At 43.5% G+C, this 21,684-nt stretch overlaps 1 protein-coding gene across 1 annotated transcript in view; it reads right to left on the bottom strand.

Annotated features, from left to right (window-relative positions):
* Positions 1 to 244: 244 nt before the first annotated feature.
* B4galt6 (beta-1,4-galactosyltransferase 6) overlaps positions 245 to 21,684 on the bottom strand; it is a 62,664-nt gene continuing 41,224 nt past the window's right edge. The window contains exons 4-9 of the mRNA XM_052155264.1: positions 20,260 to 20,384; positions 14,874 to 14,990; positions 6,840 to 7,027; positions 4,214 to 4,336; positions 3,932 to 4,033; positions 245 to 3,521 (exon numbers count right to left, since the gene is read on the bottom strand). Of these exons, the coding sequence (XP_052011224.1) occupies positions 3,374 to 3,521; positions 3,932 to 4,033; positions 4,214 to 4,336; positions 6,840 to 7,027; positions 14,874 to 14,990; positions 20,260 to 20,384 (803 nt within the window). The 3' untranslated portion in view covers positions 245 to 3,373. The remainder of the gene's footprint in view (positions 3,522 to 3,931; positions 4,034 to 4,213; positions 4,337 to 6,839; positions 7,028 to 14,873; positions 14,991 to 20,259; positions 20,385 to 21,684) is intronic.

Genomic DNA, 21,684 nt, shown 5'->3' with positions numbered 1-21,684 from the left:
AATCTTAAGTACACTTCCACCTTCCAAAAAAACACTGTGACAGTTTGCTTCTCAAATATCAAATCTGCAAACCCAAGGCAAGAAATCTAGAGTGTTATTTATCTGAAAGGTATATAAAGAAACAGGACAATACAATGACACAAAAATCTGCTTCCCCCCCAGGGATCTCCAAAGGGACAATATTGTATTAGTAATGCTTCTGTTTTCTTTTACAATGGTTATCAGTATCAACTGGAATAGGAGCTTTTGGTTTTTTTTTTTTTTTTTTAACCAGGGTTTCTTTGTATAGCCCCAGCTGTCTTGGAACTCATCCTGTAGACCAGGCTGGCCTCGAACTCAGAGAACTTGCCTCAGCTTCTGGAGATCTGGGATTAAAGACATACACAACCATCGACTGTCTGGAATAGGAATTTTCAATAGATAATTTTGTACTTAATCTCATAAATATTTTCTGATTGAACACCTTTCTATAAAACACAAACAGAAATTTAACTTTTAATTATATTTTCATTTGCTTTGTGTTTTGTGTGAGCAAGTGCACGAGTGTGCTCCTGTGAGTGCGTACGTACGTACGTACGTACGTACGTGTGTGTGTGTGTGTGTGTGCTCACACATATGTAGGTCTTGAGAATCCTGTGCAAGGGCAGGTCTCTCTATCTACAGCAAAGGTCCTAGGAATCAAATGTCGGTTTCTAGGCTCAGTGCAGGCACCTTTACACCGTGAGCCATCTCAAGGGTCTACAACAGAAAATAATAAATACAAAAGGGGGCTGGGGAAGCCACCTCATTAAAACCCTAGTTTTGGCAAATAGTTAAATGACAACTTCACTGAACATCAGATAGAATGTTACAGTGAACATGGGAACTTTCTCCCTTTCTTTGATAAATAGCCCATCAGCCATGACTTTATTCTTTAGTTCAAAGGCACCATATCATTTCCCCAACGCCAGGACCTCCCAGCATCTGGGGCCACACACTGGACCTGAGACTAAGACAACAGATAAGTTACCACAGGGTGTTCTTAATTTCAGATAAGTTTCAACTTTGACTTGGCTTGTTTAGGAAAAAAACAAAACAAAACAAAACAAAACAAAAGCCTACCTTTAAATACCACAGTCAGCAAGGCAGCAGATGGAGACCGACACCCAGTGCAAAACCACCAAATAGATTTGATTCTAACAGACTGTCTTTGTGCTAATATGCAAGAAGAGATTTATTGTCATGTGATCATGGTAACTGGGCAAAACTGTCATCCTTGGGAACATATACATTACTGAAAAGAATTCCAGGTCTGAATTAGAAGAGGCGGTTCTCACATACTGACGTGCCAGATTCAACACAAACGAAGATACAGCAAAAATACTTACATCCAATTCCTGAAGCCATATTAATGCCAGACTTAGCCTAAGAGTAAGGCAGATGACCAGTTCTGAATTTTCCTAAAACTGTGAACGCTGTATCAATGCAAAAGGCATGCCACTGTGGACATTGTAAGCGTGTTCCCCCCAATAAGATCCTACATGGTTCCACTTTCTATAGCACTGTGAGGGGCCAGCACTAGGGTCATCAGTCATCTACAGCCCTGACTCACCCACCTTAACATTACCATTACGGTCTGCTGTCATTCTGTCAAATTAAATACTTCATTAGCCACAAGAGACAGAACAGGAACTGATAACATACAAAAAAAATCTTCATTTCCAGAAGTTGTGATTTTTTCCCCCACTATTCTGAGTAGCCGAAAAAGTTGGGAGGTAAATATTTTAGAAGCACTTTTAAGAATAAACACGGACAGATTGCTGTCACGACAGATAGGGTATCTGTCTTCTCCAGTGTAAGGATTTAAATTATTACTGTAGGGTTGACTTGTGGCCATCAGCATTACCAACACTATGACAGACAATGACAACTGAAAGCTAAGCTCTCAACATTAGACAGGCGGAGCAAACTTCCTCACATCCAGAATTCTCTCACTCTTAGGGTTCACTTGACAGATGATGTTGTTTTTAATTTGTTTAAATATGGGAAATAAGATCTTTCATGAGAATATAGGCTATTTTTCAAGAACTCAATTAACTAATTTTTAAGGTAAGTTTATAGGCCCTAGGTTCAATTCCCAGCACCAAGGGGTGTATGTGTAGGGGTGCATTAAAGAATACTTGTAATGAAAAAAAATTGAATAATACCAGAGATTTCTTGAAAGTGAAAAAAAAAAACAGTTGGAATGACTGGCTGTGAAAGGGAACCATGTATGTCTGAGAATTAATGTTGAAGTTTGTTTTGATCTAAGCATTTATCTTCATAAAAATAGAGCATCTAATTTTTCATCTAATAGTATAATTCATCTGTATAAGCACTACTGGATTTTCCATAAATTCATTCTTTCAAAACAAAAAAGTTCTTAAAAGAAGATACCTTGTTTTGGTTCTTCTAAGGTAGAAATAATAATGTTGTTCATTATGAGATTGAAGAAAATATACACCGTGTATAAACACAACCTTGGGCACATTTTTCTGAGGCACAAGATCCCTGACACGGCAGAGATACAGAGAGACATTTAACGGGAAGAAGTCCTGTACAGCATGTCACTTTACAACGTTGAAGATTTTCTTGGTAATACTCATGCAGTATGCATAAACAATATGGCTGCTGACTTGGCAAGATCTGATGAGACTGCAAGCAAGGGAAAAAGAACAAAACAGGTAATCCTGGCGGGAAGAAAAGCTATGCGAGTCCTTCCTTCCTTCAAAGCCCTCAGAGGACTACACCTCCTCCCACGAGGCAGAAGGGCTAAAGTTGAACACCAATACAACAGAACAGTTACTATGTTATCTTTGTCCGTTGCCCATAGTCCCTTCATTTCACACAAGGCTTAACCTTTGTTTGGCCATATAAATTTACATTTTTCCCCCATGCAAATAAAAAAAGTCTAAAAAAGTCCAATGAAGGCATAACCAATTACATGCAAAATTGTGACATCTTATTTTCCAACGATTTGAACACATTTAATTTACATCACATATGTACAAAATATGTCTGAATGGAAATAAAAGCATTCTCTTGAATTAAATTATAGATTTCAGTATAAAAATCTTCTCTGTGTAGGGAGTTTTCTTCATTTCCAATCCCAAGCCTTGGGTTCTTCTCTCTCCATGCCTGCAGTGGGGATGCCCCCTGCAGGGAGGAGTGGGGGGGGAGGGGTGACGGATGCAGCCCACGCTGTAAACATTAAGGACTGCTGGCTCCTTTTAAGACCGGGACACTGAGATAAACACCAGTCACTAAGTTCCACGCTAAGTTCCACGCCGAGGGCACTCCAAGCCAAGTTCATGATCCAGCACTGTGGTCTACCCCACCACGAGAATGACTTCTTTTAATAGTCTTCAATTGGGGCTAGCTCTGGCATGAGGTTTACAGATATATTTGTATACAGCCTATCAACCAGTATTTTGGGTGTGTATATTAAATTGTTCAATCCATCGATGTACTGGCGCTCCTTAGAATACCGAAGTAATTTATACCTAAGGGAAAACAGCAGAATGAGGAAAATATTTTCTGAGTCATTCTTATAATAAAGTCATACTTTAAAATCTCTAAGCCATTGTCTTATTTTAGACTTTTACTAGTCAAAAACAGGTTACCTTAAAAAGAAAGAGAGAATTTTATACTCTAGCAGCTTAGATTATATTTTAAGTGAGGGAAACATTTTAAAAATAAAGAAGTTAACTAGATATGAACAGACATACATCTGTCTCCGTATACATGCACACACACACACACTACAGATACACACCCTATAACTGCAACCCAAAATCATTTGCCAGAGACCTTTGATCATGAAAGAAAGTTGCTTCCTTTAAAACAACAACAACAACACCGTGCAGCATATTAGTTTGGAAGCCCTGAAGTCTCAAGATGACATTAAACTCACCGTCCTAAAAACTGCACTTCCCCTCGATGGTGATGAGGAATGGATATGTATTTTCCCAAGTCCCCCTCTGGCCGGGTTACATTGTATCCAGCATAGTGAACTCTGCAAGGTAACATAAAAGGAATTAAATGAATTTTAGAACAAAAATGGGAACAATGAAAACAAATCTGAGAACTTCCAAAGCTTCCCAACCCAAAGTCTCCTTTCTTAGGAGAGGTGTGATTTACCAAATACAGACAAAATTTAGACCTGAGTTACCAAGCTACTTGTGCCTCAACATACCTGTTCCAAAGGTCATCATCCTCTCCTCCCCATCCCCAGAAGGCATTGGGAAAGCCGTTGATCTTCCTGAATTGCTCCACTGTCAGGCCACTCACCCCACCAAAGAACTCCTTATACGGAAGACTGGAAAAGAGAGGAGGACACAGTGTCCCACATCCATCAGGACAGCCAGTCACACGTGTCCCGCCTCTCATGCACTGTAACATAGACTTCTAAAGGATTCTGGAGAATGTGAACTGAGAAATGAAATATTTTTATAGGATGTCAAAGCAAGTACTTAAATCAAATGTAAAATCAAAATGTGTATCAACTGAAATTTGCTAGTATTTTTATTTTATGACTCAAGACCCAGTGTTCAAAATGTGCATAATATTCATACATACACACAAAAAATGCTTAAATATATTAGCAACTGTCATGCAGTGCTAGATTTTGCTAAGCTGAAAACATTTTAAAATATTAACTGACTTTATAAGTATATTATTTGTTACACAGAACATGATAAATAAAAATATAAATCAGGAAGAAACACATTTAGTTTTGAAGTGAATTTCTATTTCTAAAATTAACTTTTACCTGTTTGGATTTAACTAACAAAATACTCACGGATATTTAATATATACTTTTAAAACATTTTTTTCACATGCTCGTTGTGGGTGGATGGCATGCTACCCCTGGGGGAGGGGGGAGCAGAGGACCACTTGTGGGATTCAGTTCCCTCTTCTGCCATCTAGAGGGTTCTAGAAGTCAAACTGAGGCTGCCAAGCTGGCTTACAAACACTTTCACCTGCTGAGTCCCAAATATATTTATTTTTAAAACACTAGTATTTAGGAAAATATTTTTAATTTAGGCTTTATTTTCCCTACTTTCTGTAACTCAAAATTCCAAGGATCTTGTCAAACTTTGCACAATTTATTTGTGTGGAGTATCCTCATGTGGACGGGATACTATCAGAGGACAACTTTGGGGAGTTGTATTCTGTACACAACAAAAAAAAAGTCTAAGTTAAACGAGAGTAGCAGAAACATATTAAATAACACCATTAAAGAAGGAGGAGAACAAAAGCTTAAACTGTCCAAACAGGAGACTAAAGCCAGGAGGTACTGGGTCGGAGCAAGGCCATCTCTGTGAGCATGGACCACTGTCCGGGCATAGACAGGTCCCTGAACTGCTCCCATCCTCTGCCTGCAACTTTGTGACTTCTTCACAAGCCTCCATCCTGTGTCTAAACCGTTGGACTGCTCTGCTGGATGTGGTTGTGATTGACACAGCAGGGACTGCGGCTCCTGAAGAACCTTCATAGCCATTCCCACAAAGGCTGGGCTAATTACAAGTCAACTCTCCTCCCCCACCAACATTTGTTGCTATTTTTTAGAATATGTACAATGGGTTTTTTGTCAGCCATAAAAAGGAAACCACCCCCACCCCACACACTGCTTAGAGAGAAATGGATACAACCAGAGATCCTTATATTAAGGACAACTCAGAAAGACAAAAGTTACAAGGTTTCCCTCTCTTGCACTACATTAGCCCTTAAGCTATCTCTGTAAGTTATCTCTGTGTGGGAGCATGACTCTGTAGAAGAGGGGAGATAAGAAACTCAGGAAAGAGCGGAAGAAAGGAGGCGAACTGAGCCCACATCCTCACAGCACTGTGCGCAATGCGTATTTGTCAATTAGAGCTGGTATTTGGGTATAGCAAGGTGGCAGGCACTACCTGTGGTAAGGCCTGTAACTGAGAAGTTCCCATCTGTGTTTTCCTCAAGACTCCAGTCAATACTGGGTCATCCACTTTGACTTGAGCATTTCACAGATTAATAACTACTTATATAATACAGACAGTCTAAGGGCCTTAGGAGATGACTCAGAAGGTAAAATGCTTGCCCAGTAAGCATGAGGAACTGAGTTTGAATCCCAGCACCCACATAAAAAGCTGTGTGTGTGTGCCAGCAGTCCAAGCACTGGGAAGGAGACAGGTCACTGAGGCTTGTTGGCCATTTGGGCTAAATGACTAGGTGAATTCCAAGTCTAAAAATAAGATGGAAAATGACTGAGCTCTGACAGCAAGCTCTGGCCTTCAGACACACACACACACACACTTATATATACCTGCCTACACACACACACACACACACACACACACACATACACACACATGTGTATATATACCTGCCTACACACACACACACACACACACACACACACACACACACACACACGTATATATACCTGCCTACACACACATACACAGACACAGACAAACATACACACACAGCAGGGGACATTTGCTTCACATAACTAAAGAGCAGGCGATCGCAGGAGGGCTGTCTGGACCCTGAACCGTCTCTAAGGGGAGTGGAGGCAGGAAGAGGGTGCAGGGGTCACACAGCTAACACATGGTAGGATCAGAATTCCAGAAAGCCACCCCACAGATGGGCTCTGTCATCCAAGGAAACGGAAAGCAACCTTGAGAGGACAGAGTGACTAAGCAAGGCCCAAGGGTTAAAACCCAGATCTAAATCTATGTGCTCACCACAGGAGCCAGCTTGTTCCCCAACTCCACGCCTGTGTAATCTCGAATGGAGAAACCAGGCCTCGAAGCATCCAGGGCAGATGAGATACTCACATGTACATGTACTTGTCCAGCTTTGTCGCAAAGTGCCGCGGCATCTCTCCGCATCCGTAATAGTTCCGATCATTCTCAGGCAGGTGATCCACATCATGGAAGATCACACAGTCCCAGGCTCTGTCTTTCATGGCCTCTTTGAAACCCACGTTAAAGAGCATCGCGCGATTGAACGGTTGTGTGCCGGTCTCCACAGAACAGAGAAAACCAGAAACGTACTCAGACTTGGTCATGTGATGCTTTCCTATTGCTTCTTAAGTTGCGGCATCATGGTCAAGTGATAATTATGTCTCGTTAGTGAAAGAAAAAGTCAGAAGCATATGGAACCCAGCCAGGCACCGCTTCGCAATGGAGGGTATATTCTGAGGGGTCAGGGGCCGATTAATGCACACATCCCAGAGTTACACACACAAACTGTGGCTGCTGTATCACTGGGTGATACACCCATTTTATATGAATGATGCCACTGACTGGGGACGCTGTTATGAGGCACATGACTGCATACTGTTTACATTTAGCTATGACATATTTGGTAACAAAGAGGAAAAGTGGGCAGCGGTTACTATCTACTGATACGATGTACATCATACGAAATGTCAGCTTGTATTTCTGCTTTCCTTCAAATATGCCTGTGTGACCAAAAACTAAAGATGATAAAAAAATATTACACCAAAGAACACCCTGAACAACTAAAAGTAAGTATATTCTGTTCTTTCTACAATATGAACACAGAGGCGCTGCTGGAGAGATGGCTCAGAAGTCAAGATCCCCGTTGGCCCTGACAGAGAACAAGTGCATTTCCTGCACTATATCACGCAGCTCCCAGCATCTGTGACTCCGCCTCCTAGGGCATCTGCACATACCCACTTTGAGTAACAGAAACAATTTTTATTAAGACCAGAGGGAGGGGTGTGGCTCAGTGACAAGAACATTTATTTGCCCATCAGCCTTGGAATCTTGGGTGTGATCCCTAACATGGCAGATGGGGAGAAGATTAAGACAGGACACTAAAGGTGACTCACAAGCAGACACTTTCCTATATAATAAAGCTGGGCACCCTCTTGGAAGGACAGATGTACTCTGGAGGATTCTGAAGTCTTGATGTTTACAGTATGCCAAGAACATTTCAGGCAACAGACACCCAGCCTCCTCCCTACTGTAGCTGTCCTACAGAACAGTGCAAGGACAAAGGTTTCTCTTTTTACACTCTATCCCTACTTATGATGAGACAAGAACACTAAACCAACACAATATAGGAACTTATGACATATAATCCAAGTTCCTACATTGTAACCATTTTCCTTTATTCACAGGCATAATCCTGTCTACGGGAAACAGCAATATCTGGTTTGGCATCTAAAGAAAATTAAGGACATTTACAAATGCTTTAACAAATTTTACAAAATCATTTCCAAAAGCACAAGAAAAAGGATTGTGGCAGAAGTGAAGGAGCCATGCAGTACGGCCAACACCAGAGTTTGGCCTCCTGAGAGACGTCATTCAGTGTGGTGTGCAGGCTGAAGAAAGCACAGGTTTTTTGTAGTGAAACGGAAAAGATGGAAAGGAAGATAAATTGTAACATTATTATTGATACTGTGTAAATATTTCTTCAGTACTGACTGGGTTGGTTTTTTTTCTTTGTCAAGAAGATAAATGGTTTTCTGTATTAACTAGAAAGGCTAGTTGATACAACCTATCCCTTTAGTAACTGATATAACTATAGAAAGTTCAAATCATCTCTTGGTTCCTCCTCTCCTCAGCTCACGGGCCAGCCGTGGAACTACCATCCAGATTTCTGTCACGCCCTTTGACACTCATGCCTTTTATGTTGCTCTCTTAATTTGCTCAGATCTAGCTTTCAGAAGGTTCTTTGAAAAGTGTGGAAAAAAAATGCGGGCAGTGGAGGCAGAGACAGGAAGATTTCTGAGTTCGAGGCCATCCTGGTCTATAGAGAGAGTTCCAGAATAGCCAGGGCTACACAGAGAAACCCTGTCTTGAATAACCAAAAAAAATAAAAGGGTGTGTGTGTGCATGAATGTGTGTGTGTCTGTCTGTCTCTCTCCATGTGTGTCTGTGCTTTGTTAAAAAATGACTAAAAATGTCACCATCTACCCTGGAAGTGACATTCTGAGGAGAAAGTTCTGGGGCACAGTACCTTTACCTTTCTTACTTTGGAATCTAGAAGTTAGGCTTCTAGCTACTTGCAATGTCAGGATAGATCATATATTATTTCTGATTCCTGTTATTTTTTCCTATAGTCATTTTAAATATCTTTTCTTTTTCATTTTTATTCTAAAATTGACAAATACTACACTTTATAATAGATGTGTACTTTATTCACATGTTCACTGGGGAGGGTGTCTCTCACCTAAAGACACATGCTTTTCCTGAGACAAGGTTTCCCTGTACAGCTCTGGCTGTCCTGGAACTCAGAAATCTACCTGCCTCTGCCTTCTAAGTGCTAGGATTAAAGGTGCTAACACAGCAAGCTTTGGAAGTTTTCCTTATATTTTGTTCTTTAGCACCTTCCCTCCACACTCCTAAAAAACTTTTCTGCTGTGGTTCTTCTAGAACTCTGGTGAGTGAGTATATTAGTCACACATTAATACACTAAAAATCGCAGCAAAACTCAGTGACCTCCACAGATGAGGCAGGTAGCTGGTGGCCATGCTAGATCCCTAGTACTAGGAAAAAGAAACAGAAATAAAAAAGGCCAGTCAGCATTTATGATGCTGACCACGTCACCAACGGGAACAGAATTCTTCTTGGAGCAGGACAGAGTCTCACCAGGGCAGGGGAGAGACCCAGCTTCAGAGTGGCTCTTGCACTGGACTGTGTTTTCCTATGGGCCTCTAGGAGAGTGATGGTGCTATCCATGGGCCTCTAGGAGGGTGATGGTGCTATCCATGGGCCTCTAGGAGGGTGATGGTGCTATCCCATGGGCCTCTAGGAGGGTGATGGTGCTATCCATGGGCCTCTAGGAGGGTGATGGTGCTATCCATGGGCCTCTAGGAGGGTGATGGTGCTATCCCACGGGCCTCTAGGAGGGTGATGGAGCTATCAATGGGCCTCTAGGAGAGTGATGGTGCTATCCATGGGCCTCTAGGAGAGTGATGGTGCTATCCATGGGCCTCTAGGAGGGTGATGGAGCTATCAATGGGCCTCTAGGAGAGTGATGGTGCTATCCCATGGGCCTCTAGGAGAGTGATGGTGCTATCCCATGGGCCTCTAGGAGAGTGATGGTGCTATCCCATGGGCCTCTATGAGGGTGATGGTGCTATCCATGGGCCTCTAGGAGAGTGATGGTGCTATCCATGGGCCTCTAGGAGAGTGATGGTGCTATCCATGGGCCTCTAGGAGGGTGATGGTGCTATCCCATGGGCCTCTAGGAGAGTGATAGAGCTATCAATGGGCCTCTAGGAGAGTGATGGTGCTATCCCATGGGCCTCTAGGAGAGTGATGGTGTTATCCATGGGCCTCTAGGAGAGTGATGGTGCTATCCCATGGGCCTCTATGAGGGGGATGGTGCTATCCATGGGCCTCTAGGAGAGTGATGGAGCTATCAATGGGCCTCTAGGAGAGTGATGGTGCTATCCATGGGCCTCTAGGAGGGTGATGGTGCTATCCATGGGCCTCTAGGAGGGGGATGGTGCTATCCATGGGCCTCTAGGAGAGTGATGGAGCTATCAATGGGCCTCTAGGAGAGTGATGGTGCTATCCTATGGGCCTCTAGGAGGGGGATGGTGCTATCCATGGGCTTTGGTTTCTTACATTTTGGCTGTTTTAGGTGTTATTTCACCTCACAGTTATTCTTTCAAAAGCTTTCGGCTACCACATCTTCACGTGCACTGATGATCTGCTCTGATCGCTCTTACTTAATGACAAACCATTCTCCTTTCAGAAATACTGTAAGGAATAAATGTAAGCAATATAAAAGAAATTACAACTGTGACCCAGCCTGGAGTGTGTGAATGTGAAATGTGATAAGGTAGATGCCCTGACTAGGTGAACGACTCAATTGACTAAAAAGATACCATGGCTGGGCAGTGGTGGCACACGCCTTTAATCCCAGCACTTGGGAGGCAGAGGCAGGAGGATTTCTAAGTTTGAGGCCAGCCTGGTCTACAGAGTGAGTTCCAGGACAGCCAGGGCTACACAGAGAAACCCTGTCTGGGGGGCTTGGGGGGGAGAGATACCATGGAGACCAAGTCTGGAGTGTGTGTGTGTGTGTGTAGAGATGATAAAGGCTAGTGTCAGATAAAGTGGTGTTGCAGGCCTGGGCTAAGAGAGACTCAAAAACCCTGGTCTGTCAGCGAAGGCTTGGCTCATTCCCGAGAGCCCCAACGGAGATTCTTCCTGTTGACATTCCTGGAGCCTGCCCACCAATTCCAGACACTCCAACTCAGGACCGAGGCTCCAGCAGAGATCCGAAGCACAGTGAGGAAACACTGTGGGCCCAGCCTGCACTTTCATGGGAACTAGGCTACTGCACTTACCAGACCAGAGGTGAGTGTGTGTGCGTGAATCAATTGATCCCTTTCTGCTTTATATTTGTTTATCATTGCTTATGAATAAATACCAGTGCAACCTGATCCTCCGAGTCATTGGCACTCTCTCTCTCTCTCACTCTCAGCTCCTTTGTGGACATCGTTAAAACCTGGAGCTCTGTGGCCGCCTGTTCGTGTTGAGAAGAAAGTACTAAAAGCCAAGGAGAGCTCCCTACTGCTCAAGCTACTTATCACTGTATGGGTAAATAATTTCACTCTAATTAAAATGCAACCGAGCCACTGTTCACAATGTCCTGGGTCACCAGAACCCATGCCATTATCATCTCCTTTGAGGATGATGACAGAGGAGGTCAAGTGTTCTCTCTCCCTCTGGTCTCATCCATGTCTCCTTCTCTACATAGAGCCCACTGTATTTTCTGAACTGAGCCTGCACATCACATAATTCACTACCGCTCGCTTCCAGAAGAGTAAGAGGCCTTAGTTGGTGTGATGGGGAATAATTAACGGGATGTTGTCAGGCTGGTAGTGTAAGCGTGCCTGTGAAAGATCTTCCTCTTCACAGGAAGATCTATCTATTGTATTGATTAACATGGTAAGAGCAAATCCACTGTGGGCAACATCATCCCCTGTGAGGATACAGAAGGCAAAAGGAGAAGTAGATGTGAGTGTGATAATCTCTCTCCTCTTGACCAGAAATAGATTTACATACGTGTTCCATGTATGTATGTATGTGTATGGGAACTCAGTTCCAACAAAGGGGCCAATGAGGAAAAGATTTCCTGCTTTATAGATGGTGATAGAATAACTAAAACGTATAGCCAAGAGAAAAAAAAACAACAATACAACAACAACCAACCCTTCTTCCTCACCTCATATCACATATAAAGATGTACTCAGAGGGACTAGCCTAAATATGAGAGTTAAAACCACGAATGTTCTGGAAGAAAATACTCTGAAACTGTCAGAAAACCATTCTCAACTGCAAAACAAGAAGCAGGAATTATGAAAAAAATCAACAAATTGGACTATTGGACTTTATTAAAATGAAAACCTTTGCTTTTTTAATAAAACCCTGTCTGGAGTTGGGACTGTACGTCACCAGCAGAATACTTAAACAGCAGGGGCAAGGCTCTGGGCTTCACCCCAGCACTGAAACGGGAAACAAACACTGTCAAAATTAAAGGGCAGACCAGGCTGTAGATTAACGCTTGCCAAGCGTGACTCATGAATCACCCACAGTGAGCATACACAAAGAATTCTTCAACCCAACCAAAAAGACACTTCAATTAAAATATCAGAAAAAGACTCAACAAGAGACCTCCAAATCAAATGAACAGCAAAGACATTTAAAAAATGATCAACACCATTAATCAGTAAGAGAAATGAAAGATAGAAATGACACTCTACAGATCCATCAACCAACCAGGACTCGTGTGGGAAAGGTGCAATGTGATTGGAAAGGCCAGGATGACTGTCAGGTTTGATTGTCAACCTGATGCAAGCTAGCTTCACCTAAGAATAGAGTCCCAAGGAGGGGCCGTCTATATTGGGTTGGGCTGTGGAGCTGTCCCTGGGGATCATAATTAAGGTAATGGCTGTGGGTGGAGCCAGCTCACTGTGGGTGGTCCTGTTTCCTGCCTGTCTGGAACTGTGAGTGGAGAAGAGAAGCTAATTGGGCAAGCAGGTGAGCACGGCAGCCCTTGCTTCTCTGCTCTTGACTGAGGACTTGGCGACTATTGTTAGTCCCGCTGTAATAGACTGGAATAGACTATAACCTGGGACTGTGAGCTGAAATACATCCTTTGCCCTCAGACAGCTGCCGTTTGTCAGGGTGTTTTATCACAGCAACAGAAATGAAACAGTCAGTGTGCATCAGGACAAAATACCATGCCTACAGCTGAGGTCACAGTAGGAAATGCAAAGAGCAGTAGAGAGCTCTCTCTTCAAGGGTTGTCACACTGGGTTAGGGTTCTGACACAGCACTTTACACTTAAAAGAATACAGTAACGACATTATTTCATTACACTTATAATCATGGTCTTTAAAGAAAGGCATAGGCTCAAGAGTAAGGCAAAGTCACTTCAGTACTATGCCAGCGTGCATGGCACCCATCCAGGGCAAATGGAATGAAGCTTGCTTTGCTTTGACAATATCTATTTACTGACTCTACTCTCTTCCTGTTTATCTCTTGTTCTGAAAGAACTCTAGACGCCCATCTGGAAGGGGTCCTGAGCACCACAGATTGATCCTCTATGTAATTTAGCCTCTGTCATGATCCTCTGTCAGTCACTGGATGAGCATTTACTTACCGAGCTGGCCCCTACTGTGAAAGGGATAGTGTTCTAACACTGAAATCAGCCTAAGTGTGGCTGACGAGCCATATATGTCTACAGGAGAAACAGCCAAGGCTCTGCTCCCAAGAAACGTAATTCTGAAAATAGAAAACTATAAAATCAAAACGGAAGAGGTCCATTACATGCTGTTTCTCTTTTTAAGGATTACTACCTGGCTCTATTCAAGAACCCTTAATTACCTAATAATGTCAAGGCAATATTAACTTTCAAGGCTAGTCAGCAGTCCTTCCAGACAAAGAAGTTCTCCATCAAGACTATCAATACTTAGAACAAAGAAAAGAATATGCAATTTTTATCCTTTGCTTTATGCATTGAAATTCAGAAATAAAAATACAGAGGGTGTGTCTGAGGTCATTCATATAATGACTGCATCCATACTTTAGGCTAGGACAGGGCACTGATAGCATACCAACTTGCACCATCATGAGTCCCACACAGTTGTACAGAACTAAATACTCCCAGGTAGCTGCTGTTAATAAGATGCAATACCCCCATGTAGAGATTAAGAACAAAACAAACTCATATATGCAAGAAAAGCAGAAATGGATCAATATTATAAATCCAGGACTTAATTCTTCAGGGTGAAAATCAGCCACAGGTACTTACAAACCAGTTAGACAATCCAGTACATGGGTGTGGTGGGTTCAATAGGAATTTACCCCATAGATTCATGTGTTTGAATACTACCCACCATTAGGAGGTATGGCCTTCCTGGGGCAAGTGTGTCACTGAGGGTGGGCTTTGAGTTCTATGCTGTTCTATGTGTGTGGCACAGTGCCCTGCTGCTTAGGGACAGACATGTAGAACTCCCAGCTCTTTCCCAGTCCCATGGTTGCCTGCACGCCGCCATGCTTCTCACCAGGACCATGGTGACAGTAAACCTCTGAAGCCCTAAGCCAGCCCCAGATGAATAGTTTCCTTTATAAGAGTTACTGTAGCCATGGGGGTCACTTCACAGCAAGAAAAACACAAACTAAGGCAAAGATATAAAGGCATAAATATACCAATACTATCATCTCAAACTAAGCATAATCATGGCTCAATTCATTTGGCCAAATTGCAATTATTACAAAACAAAACAAACAAACAAACAAAAACACCAAATTCAATTCCAGGTATGATTTTGTTTAAAGTTCTAGAATATTTACTGCCATCTCGAAAACTGTCCTCACCTGCTCGATGACATAAAAGGCAAATTCCAGCCGCTGCTTCTGGAGCATGGGGATCAGGTGCAGGAAAAAAATCGGAAGATGTTCATGGCGGTTACGGAAGGGGATGAGGACTGCCACCTTCAAAACAGAACAGAACTCCTGCAGCACAGGCAAGGTTGCGTTGCAGCAAACCCTACAAGTACTGAGCCTAGAAAACCAGCATTTCAGTCGGTAACCTTGTGAAAATCTCATCAGACGTACAGAGGCTTGGCCCTTGCCCACACACCTATTATATAGTAAGGTCTTGTGATGAGCTCTGAACACTTCTTAACCATCACTTACGAAGCCACCCTCCCCACCCCACCCTACCCCCACCCTCTACCCCCCATCATCCCCAGACCCTCCACCCATCCTTAACCTCTAGGATCCAAACTTGGCCAGACCTCTGGTTCTGGCCTGCACAAAGCTCAAGTGTCTTACTTCCTGAATTTGAGTTCAACTGGCCATACTACTAACTTGCTACTGTAACTTGAAATCAACACAGTGAATTAGCTATACGTGAATTCCAAAAATTACTGAATTTTCAAACAATTTAACCAGTAAAAAGGTTACTAAAATATCTGAATCACTCCATATTCTTCTGAACTTTGAAAGAACCATAAACCTGGAGTTTGTTGAAATTTTTAATCTAGACCAATATACATTGATTGAGGATGGTAAGTTCTGGAACTCATTTTACTTGTGAAATTAGGAAATGACATTAGATACTGCCAACAACAACAACAACAACAATGGAGCTAGGGGTGGGGTATAGTCAAAGGTGAAATACATGCTTAGCGTGTGTGGGTCCTGGATTCAGTCCCCAACACCAAGAAAAAAAAAGACCTGTATATTGCCAGAATTACAAAAGGGACAAACTGAGCTATCAAGGGTTTACTTAAAAAGAGAAGAGCTAGCTGAGTACACTTGACGGTTCCGAGGCTAGAAAGACCTCACATCTCTTTCCTTTACTTATGTGAGGGCTAGGACAGAGACAACGCTAAGAGGCTGGCGTTCCCATTGGTGATTTTCCATTTGGTAAGTCATGGACACCACCATGATTCGCTGTGCCTGAGGACCCTGCTCCCCAGTTGACCTGCCCCAGAAGATATCTCTTAGATCCCCAGAAGAGCTCAGGCTCCTGGGGACCTGCATGATGCTACAAGAACATCCGAGACTCCTACGCTGCTCCCCACCCATTGCTCGCTGATGGTGCTCAGCGGAAACTTACTGTGGGCTTCTGATGGTTGGCACAGCTGAGGATTTCCTAACTCACTCAGCAGTGGATGTGGGGATGTGGGGACAATTAGTGTCACATCCCTGCCCGGGTCTAGCAGTGGAACTGTAGAAAAATCTGCCCCCTTGGCTTTGCCACTGGCTACGAGTTGCTTGTCTATGAAGTAATACAAACAAGCTCAAAGGCAGTAGGAATAACACACTGAGCAGGGGAGGCGACTCATCAGGTGACTCATCAAAGTTCCCCTGACCCCTCCCATGTGTCACAGCACACACGCTACGCTCATCATACACATAAAAATAAATAAAAACTTCCAGAACCAAATCATAGAAGCTGGAGAGATGGCTTGGCGGTCAAGAATGCTTGCTGCTCATTCACAGGACCTGAGTTCCGTCCCCAGTACCCAGTTTAAGTGGTCCACAGCCACTGTGACTCCAGTTCCGAGGGATCTGACTTCCTTCTCTGAGGGCATCTGGACACACACACAGACATGTAGACACATACATACAGATGGAAACAAATCTTTAAAAAAAAAAAAAAACAGATTACAGATATTTAGGCAAAGAAGCCAGTCTGGACTAAAGATTGCCCCAAGAATTAAATGCAATTAGGCTGAGAAGCTGACTGGGCAAATACCAAGTTACAGCTCTTAATTGCTGTGAGATTCTCAGAGAAATGTCTAAAACACCAAGAGCTGGTTTTTGGTTTGGTTTGGTTTGTCGCTGTTTGTTTGGTTTTTGGCTTAGTTTTTTTTTTTTTTTTAAAAAAAAAAGACTTTATTTTTATTATATGTGAGTACACCAACGATGTTCTCAGACACAGCAGAAGAGGCATCAGATCCCATTACAGATGGTTGTAATAGGTGGTTAGGAATTGAACTCAGGGCCTCTGGAAAAGCAGTCAGTGCTATTTACTGCTGGGCCATCTCTCCAGTCCCCTGCTGTTGGGTTTGTTTGTTTGTTTGTTTGTTTGGGTTTGGTTGATTTTTTTTTATCTTAGTAAGAAACTGAGAAAGCATTCTGACAAATAAAATGGTTAAACATGACATTTTAATAATAAATGCATGTCCAAATTACAATGAGATGCTATCACATGTAGAGACAATCTCTTGTGTGTTGAATAAAAAGCTGATTGACCAATGAGTTTAAGATGGGAAATTAGAAGGTGGCACATCCAGCAGAGAGAGAGAAGGATGCTGGGATAGAAAGACAGGTGGAGATTGGCCCCAGAACACTGAGGACCAAGTAACCAGCCACGTGGCAGACCTTAGAATAAAATAACTGGATGATTAACTTATGAACTAGCCGGGGAACAGCCAATATGGCTTAGGTATCTGTAAATATAATTGAGCTTCAGAGTCATTATATCAGGAGCAGGGCCAGAAGGAAAAACATGAGTAATAAGTATACAGAAAAACAAACAACTACAATCCACATTTTAAGTGACAAACCTAAAGCTCTGTGTCTGTGTGTCTGTGTGTGTGTGTGTGTGTGTAATAAAGCTAAATATCTTTACAATTCAGTTGGCATTTCCTCTGTATCTATGAAATGATATTAATTTTTTGTTTGTAATTTATTGTTCAGAAGGAAGAAAGCGCAGTGTCTCGTGGGGTCATCAGTACTTCTTCCACGTGTGTGGACCTGGGAGCCCCTCTCTTCTGGGTGCACCATGGAGGTCATTTGGCCACAGCATTTGGAAACAATGCTCTAACTTCCCAAGTCCTTCCTCACAAACCCTCTTCAAGAACAGTGACGACATTCAGTTACTTCCCCCTTCGGAACCATGGCGAACCTTCTGCCCTTGCTCACTGGCTCTTAAGTACACTGTGAAAAGACAATTGAGAAAATGTCTGCCACACAGACTTTGCCCAGTAAGCACGCTCTGCTACGAGTGGCTGTGTGCCACCGAAACTGGGTGTTGGGAAGGGAACTTGGGCCGTAGGCAGCTACCCTTCTTAATCACTGAACCATCTCTCCAGCCCCATAATCTGGTTTTTAAAAATGTATTTATTTTTGTGTGTATGATGTGTGTCTGCTCCCCTCCAACACTCTGAATCACACACCACCTGCATAGTGGAGCTTTAGAGCAGGCTGGTTTAGAGCCCAGCTAGCTGTTGCCACCGGATTAGACGGAGCAAGCGTGAACCCCTGAGCTCTCATTCTCCTGGGATGCTGTAGCTCACCCTTCCTCTTCTTCCTCATTTCCCTATAAGAACAAATTTCAGACTGATAAAGAAGGGAGAGGGTAGTTCTTATCTGTTCCCTCTTCTTGGGTCATAATGTCTGATGACTGCTCAAGAATCGGCCTGTGTCCCTTAACACCTAATGAAGGCTGACACAGACCCATCCCTGAATGACCTTGGGTGACATGAGGAACTTCGAACCTCTAATCAGGACAGCGCAGCAAGCTGGAACCTGCAGAGTAGTTACTCAAGACCTCACATGAAGCCTTCATGGAAAGCCAACATTGCAGGTAACCACCTGAAAAGCACCAGTCTGCCCCTCTGTAATTCCCCTGTGGAAGAGAGCCTGCCCCCAAAGATGCCAGACCTATGGAGAACCTTCCTCTCAAACCTGTGGTACCAGGAATAACCACAGAGTTCTAGAATCTCTAATATTGGAAGACTACAGGACAAACTGACTTGAGACTTAAATAAATAAAAAAACAGAGAAAGGGACCCTCAAAAGAACGTGTGCTGTAACTGATTTCTTCCTTCCCTCGGCTGTGCGCCATTATTATTCGAATCATACATGCAGGCAAAGTGGGGAGGGGGGCTTGGAACTGAGCTGGGCAAGTATAGCTCACCTCTGAGGATCTCCCAATGTCCTCCTGCAGTTTTATTTACTTCAGCTTAAAACTAAAAACTACATACATTTCATTGCAATGTCTATTCTTGGTTGTCAACTCGACTACATCTGGAATTATCTAAAACCCAAGTGGCTGGGTACATGGGGGGGGGGGGTGGCGGTTCTCTTTCCTAAATTAAAGCATTTTAACTGGGAATATCTATTTTTAATCTGGAGCTTTTGAGGTGGACGACCCACCTTTAACCTGGGCCACATCATTAGCTGGCAGCCTAAGAAAGGACACAGACTAGGGAGGCCTGCTCTCTGCCTGCTCGCTCTCACCAGAAAGGCCCTGCCTTCGCTGGCGTCAGAGCCTTACAGCTTCGAGATTCTGGCACAGACTGAAGAGTGGCTGAGACATCCAGCCTTGTGGACTGAACAACTACTGGACTGTTGGACTTTCCACTGGTATATAGCCATTGTTGGACTAGCTGGACCACAGCCTCTAAGCCATTCTAATAAATGAGAAGTTGGACAGCATATAAATCTCCTCCGTATGGGGGATGTTTTTTTTATAGACTAACACACAAATATGTTAGAAAGACTACTTCCAGGTTGAAGTCCCATCATAGCCCTTGAGGACATAACACCTGATTTAATGACTCCTGGTTTTCATTGCGAGTGTATAGTGCCACGCCAGACTCAAGCACAGCGCCATTGCCCAGATGCCCACTCAGGATCAGTTTCATAGATTGAGAACAATGTTCAGCCCAATTTCATGGCTGCTGTTGTTGTTGTTGTTGTTGTTGTTGTTGGTTATCCTAGTGCACAAGAGGCCAACATACTCCTTTACCATTTTTCAAACAAAACATTAACTAGAATTCTGACACGTGAGGCACCTGTGCTCAGCCTCAAGACAAGCAGAAAGCTCAAAGCCTCTCTTCCAAGCACGACCAACCGTGGCCTCTGAGAAGCCTCTGGTGGCCCCGTGCCGGACCCAACTGGAAACAAGGACATGAGAATCCTTCCTGTGAGTTCTTAGTTCCAGAAACTGGTGGGATATTCCTGCAGGTGTCGGCACTCACTGGAGACGCCTGCAGGAGACAGATGGCTCCAAGAAGAAATCCATTCTGTTGTCTTTCTTTACCAAAAGCGCCCCAAGCAGCCCCAAGCACATTCGCGCACACTCTGTGCCTGCACAGGTGCATTTACAACCGTCAAAAGGACAGCACCGGCTACAGTGCAACGAATGCACACAATCCGATGCATTGGCTTTGAACCAAGCGCATTCTTGTCCCCCAGTGCTTAGTCACTGTCACAGCGCCTGTGAGGAAAAGTGTCTCACCTTCCATCTGGGCTTGCAGTCCTTGGGCCTCCAGTGGCCCCCTGGCCCAATCTCTGAGTCCTTAGAGAAGAGCTGGTGGACTTCATCGAAACTGATCTCACTCACGTTGACGCTGAGGAATCCCCCTGTAGTCAGAGCACGAAAAGAACCGTTTCACTTTCTTCTACTCTTTTCTTTTTTTTCTTTTTCTTTTTTTTTTCTTTCTTTTTTTTTTTTGGTTTTTTGGATTTGGTTTCTTTCGAGACAGGGTTTCTCTGAATAGCCCTGGCTGTCCTGGAACTCACTCTGTAGACCAGGCTGGCCTCAAACTCAGAAATCCACCTGCCTCTGCCTCCAAGAGTGCTAGGATTACAGGCGTGTGCCACCACCGCCCGGCTTCTGCTCTTTTCTTGTTTATTTGCCTCACAAACTGCATGAAGGATTGATTGGCATCAGCCACAGAGTGAGGGACAGTTCCATCGTCACCACGCAGTTAAGAAACAGTATCTTCTTTCAGCTTCAAATGGTAATTTCTATGACCACCACACTACATTTGGCACACTGGCTTAAGGAAATGAAAATTGGGCTGGAGAGATGGGCTTAAGAGCACCATCTGCTCTTCCAGAGGTCATAAGTTCAAATCCCAGCACCCACATGGTGGCTCACAACCATCTGTAAAGAGATCTGATGCCCTCTTCTGGTGTGTCTGAAGACAGGTACAGTGTACTTACATATAATAAATAAATCTTTAAAAAAATGAAAATCTAGCCGGGCGGTGGTGGCGCACACCTTTAATCCCAGCACTCTGGGAGGCAGAGGCAGGCAGATCTCTGAGTTCGAAGCCAGCCTGGTCTACAGAGTGAGTTCCAGGACAGCCAGGGCTACACAGAGAAACCCTGTCTCGGTGGGGGGGGGGGGGGGGGAGAGAAAAAAAGAAAAAAAACAAATCCAAAAAAATGAAAATCTTTAGCCCTTTTTTTTTTTAAAGATTTATTTATATGAGTACACTGTAGCTATCTTCAGACACACCAGAAGAGGGCGTCAGATCTCATTACAGATGGTTGTGAGCCAGCATGTGGGTGCTGGTAATTGAACTTAGGACTTCTGGAAGAGCAGTTAGTGTTCTTAACCGCTGAGCCATCTCTCCAGTCCCAACCCTTAACTTTTAAAAGAAAATATATTTGGAAACTCTAACACAGCACACCCTTACAACTTAACAACTAATCAAGTATTTTAAAATGTGTACACACACACATAAGTGTGTGTGTATGTGTGTGTACGCGTGCGCGCGCGCGTGTGTGTGTGTGTGTGTGTGTGTGTGTGTGTGTGCTTGTGCGTGTGTGGAGGTCAGACATTAATTAACTTCTGGTCTCTTCCACCTTGGAGTCAGGGTCCCTCACTGGTCTAGAGCTCTGCTCACTGCACTCAAGGCCAGCGAGTTTCCAG

This window comes from Apodemus sylvaticus, chromosome 13, assembly GCF_947179515.1.
Source record: "Apodemus sylvaticus chromosome 13, mApoSyl1.1, whole genome shotgun sequence".
Classification (NCBI taxonomy): Eukaryota; Metazoa; Chordata; class Mammalia; order Rodentia; family Muridae; genus Apodemus; species Apodemus sylvaticus.
This window is presented reverse-complemented; position numbering and strand designations above follow the sequence as displayed.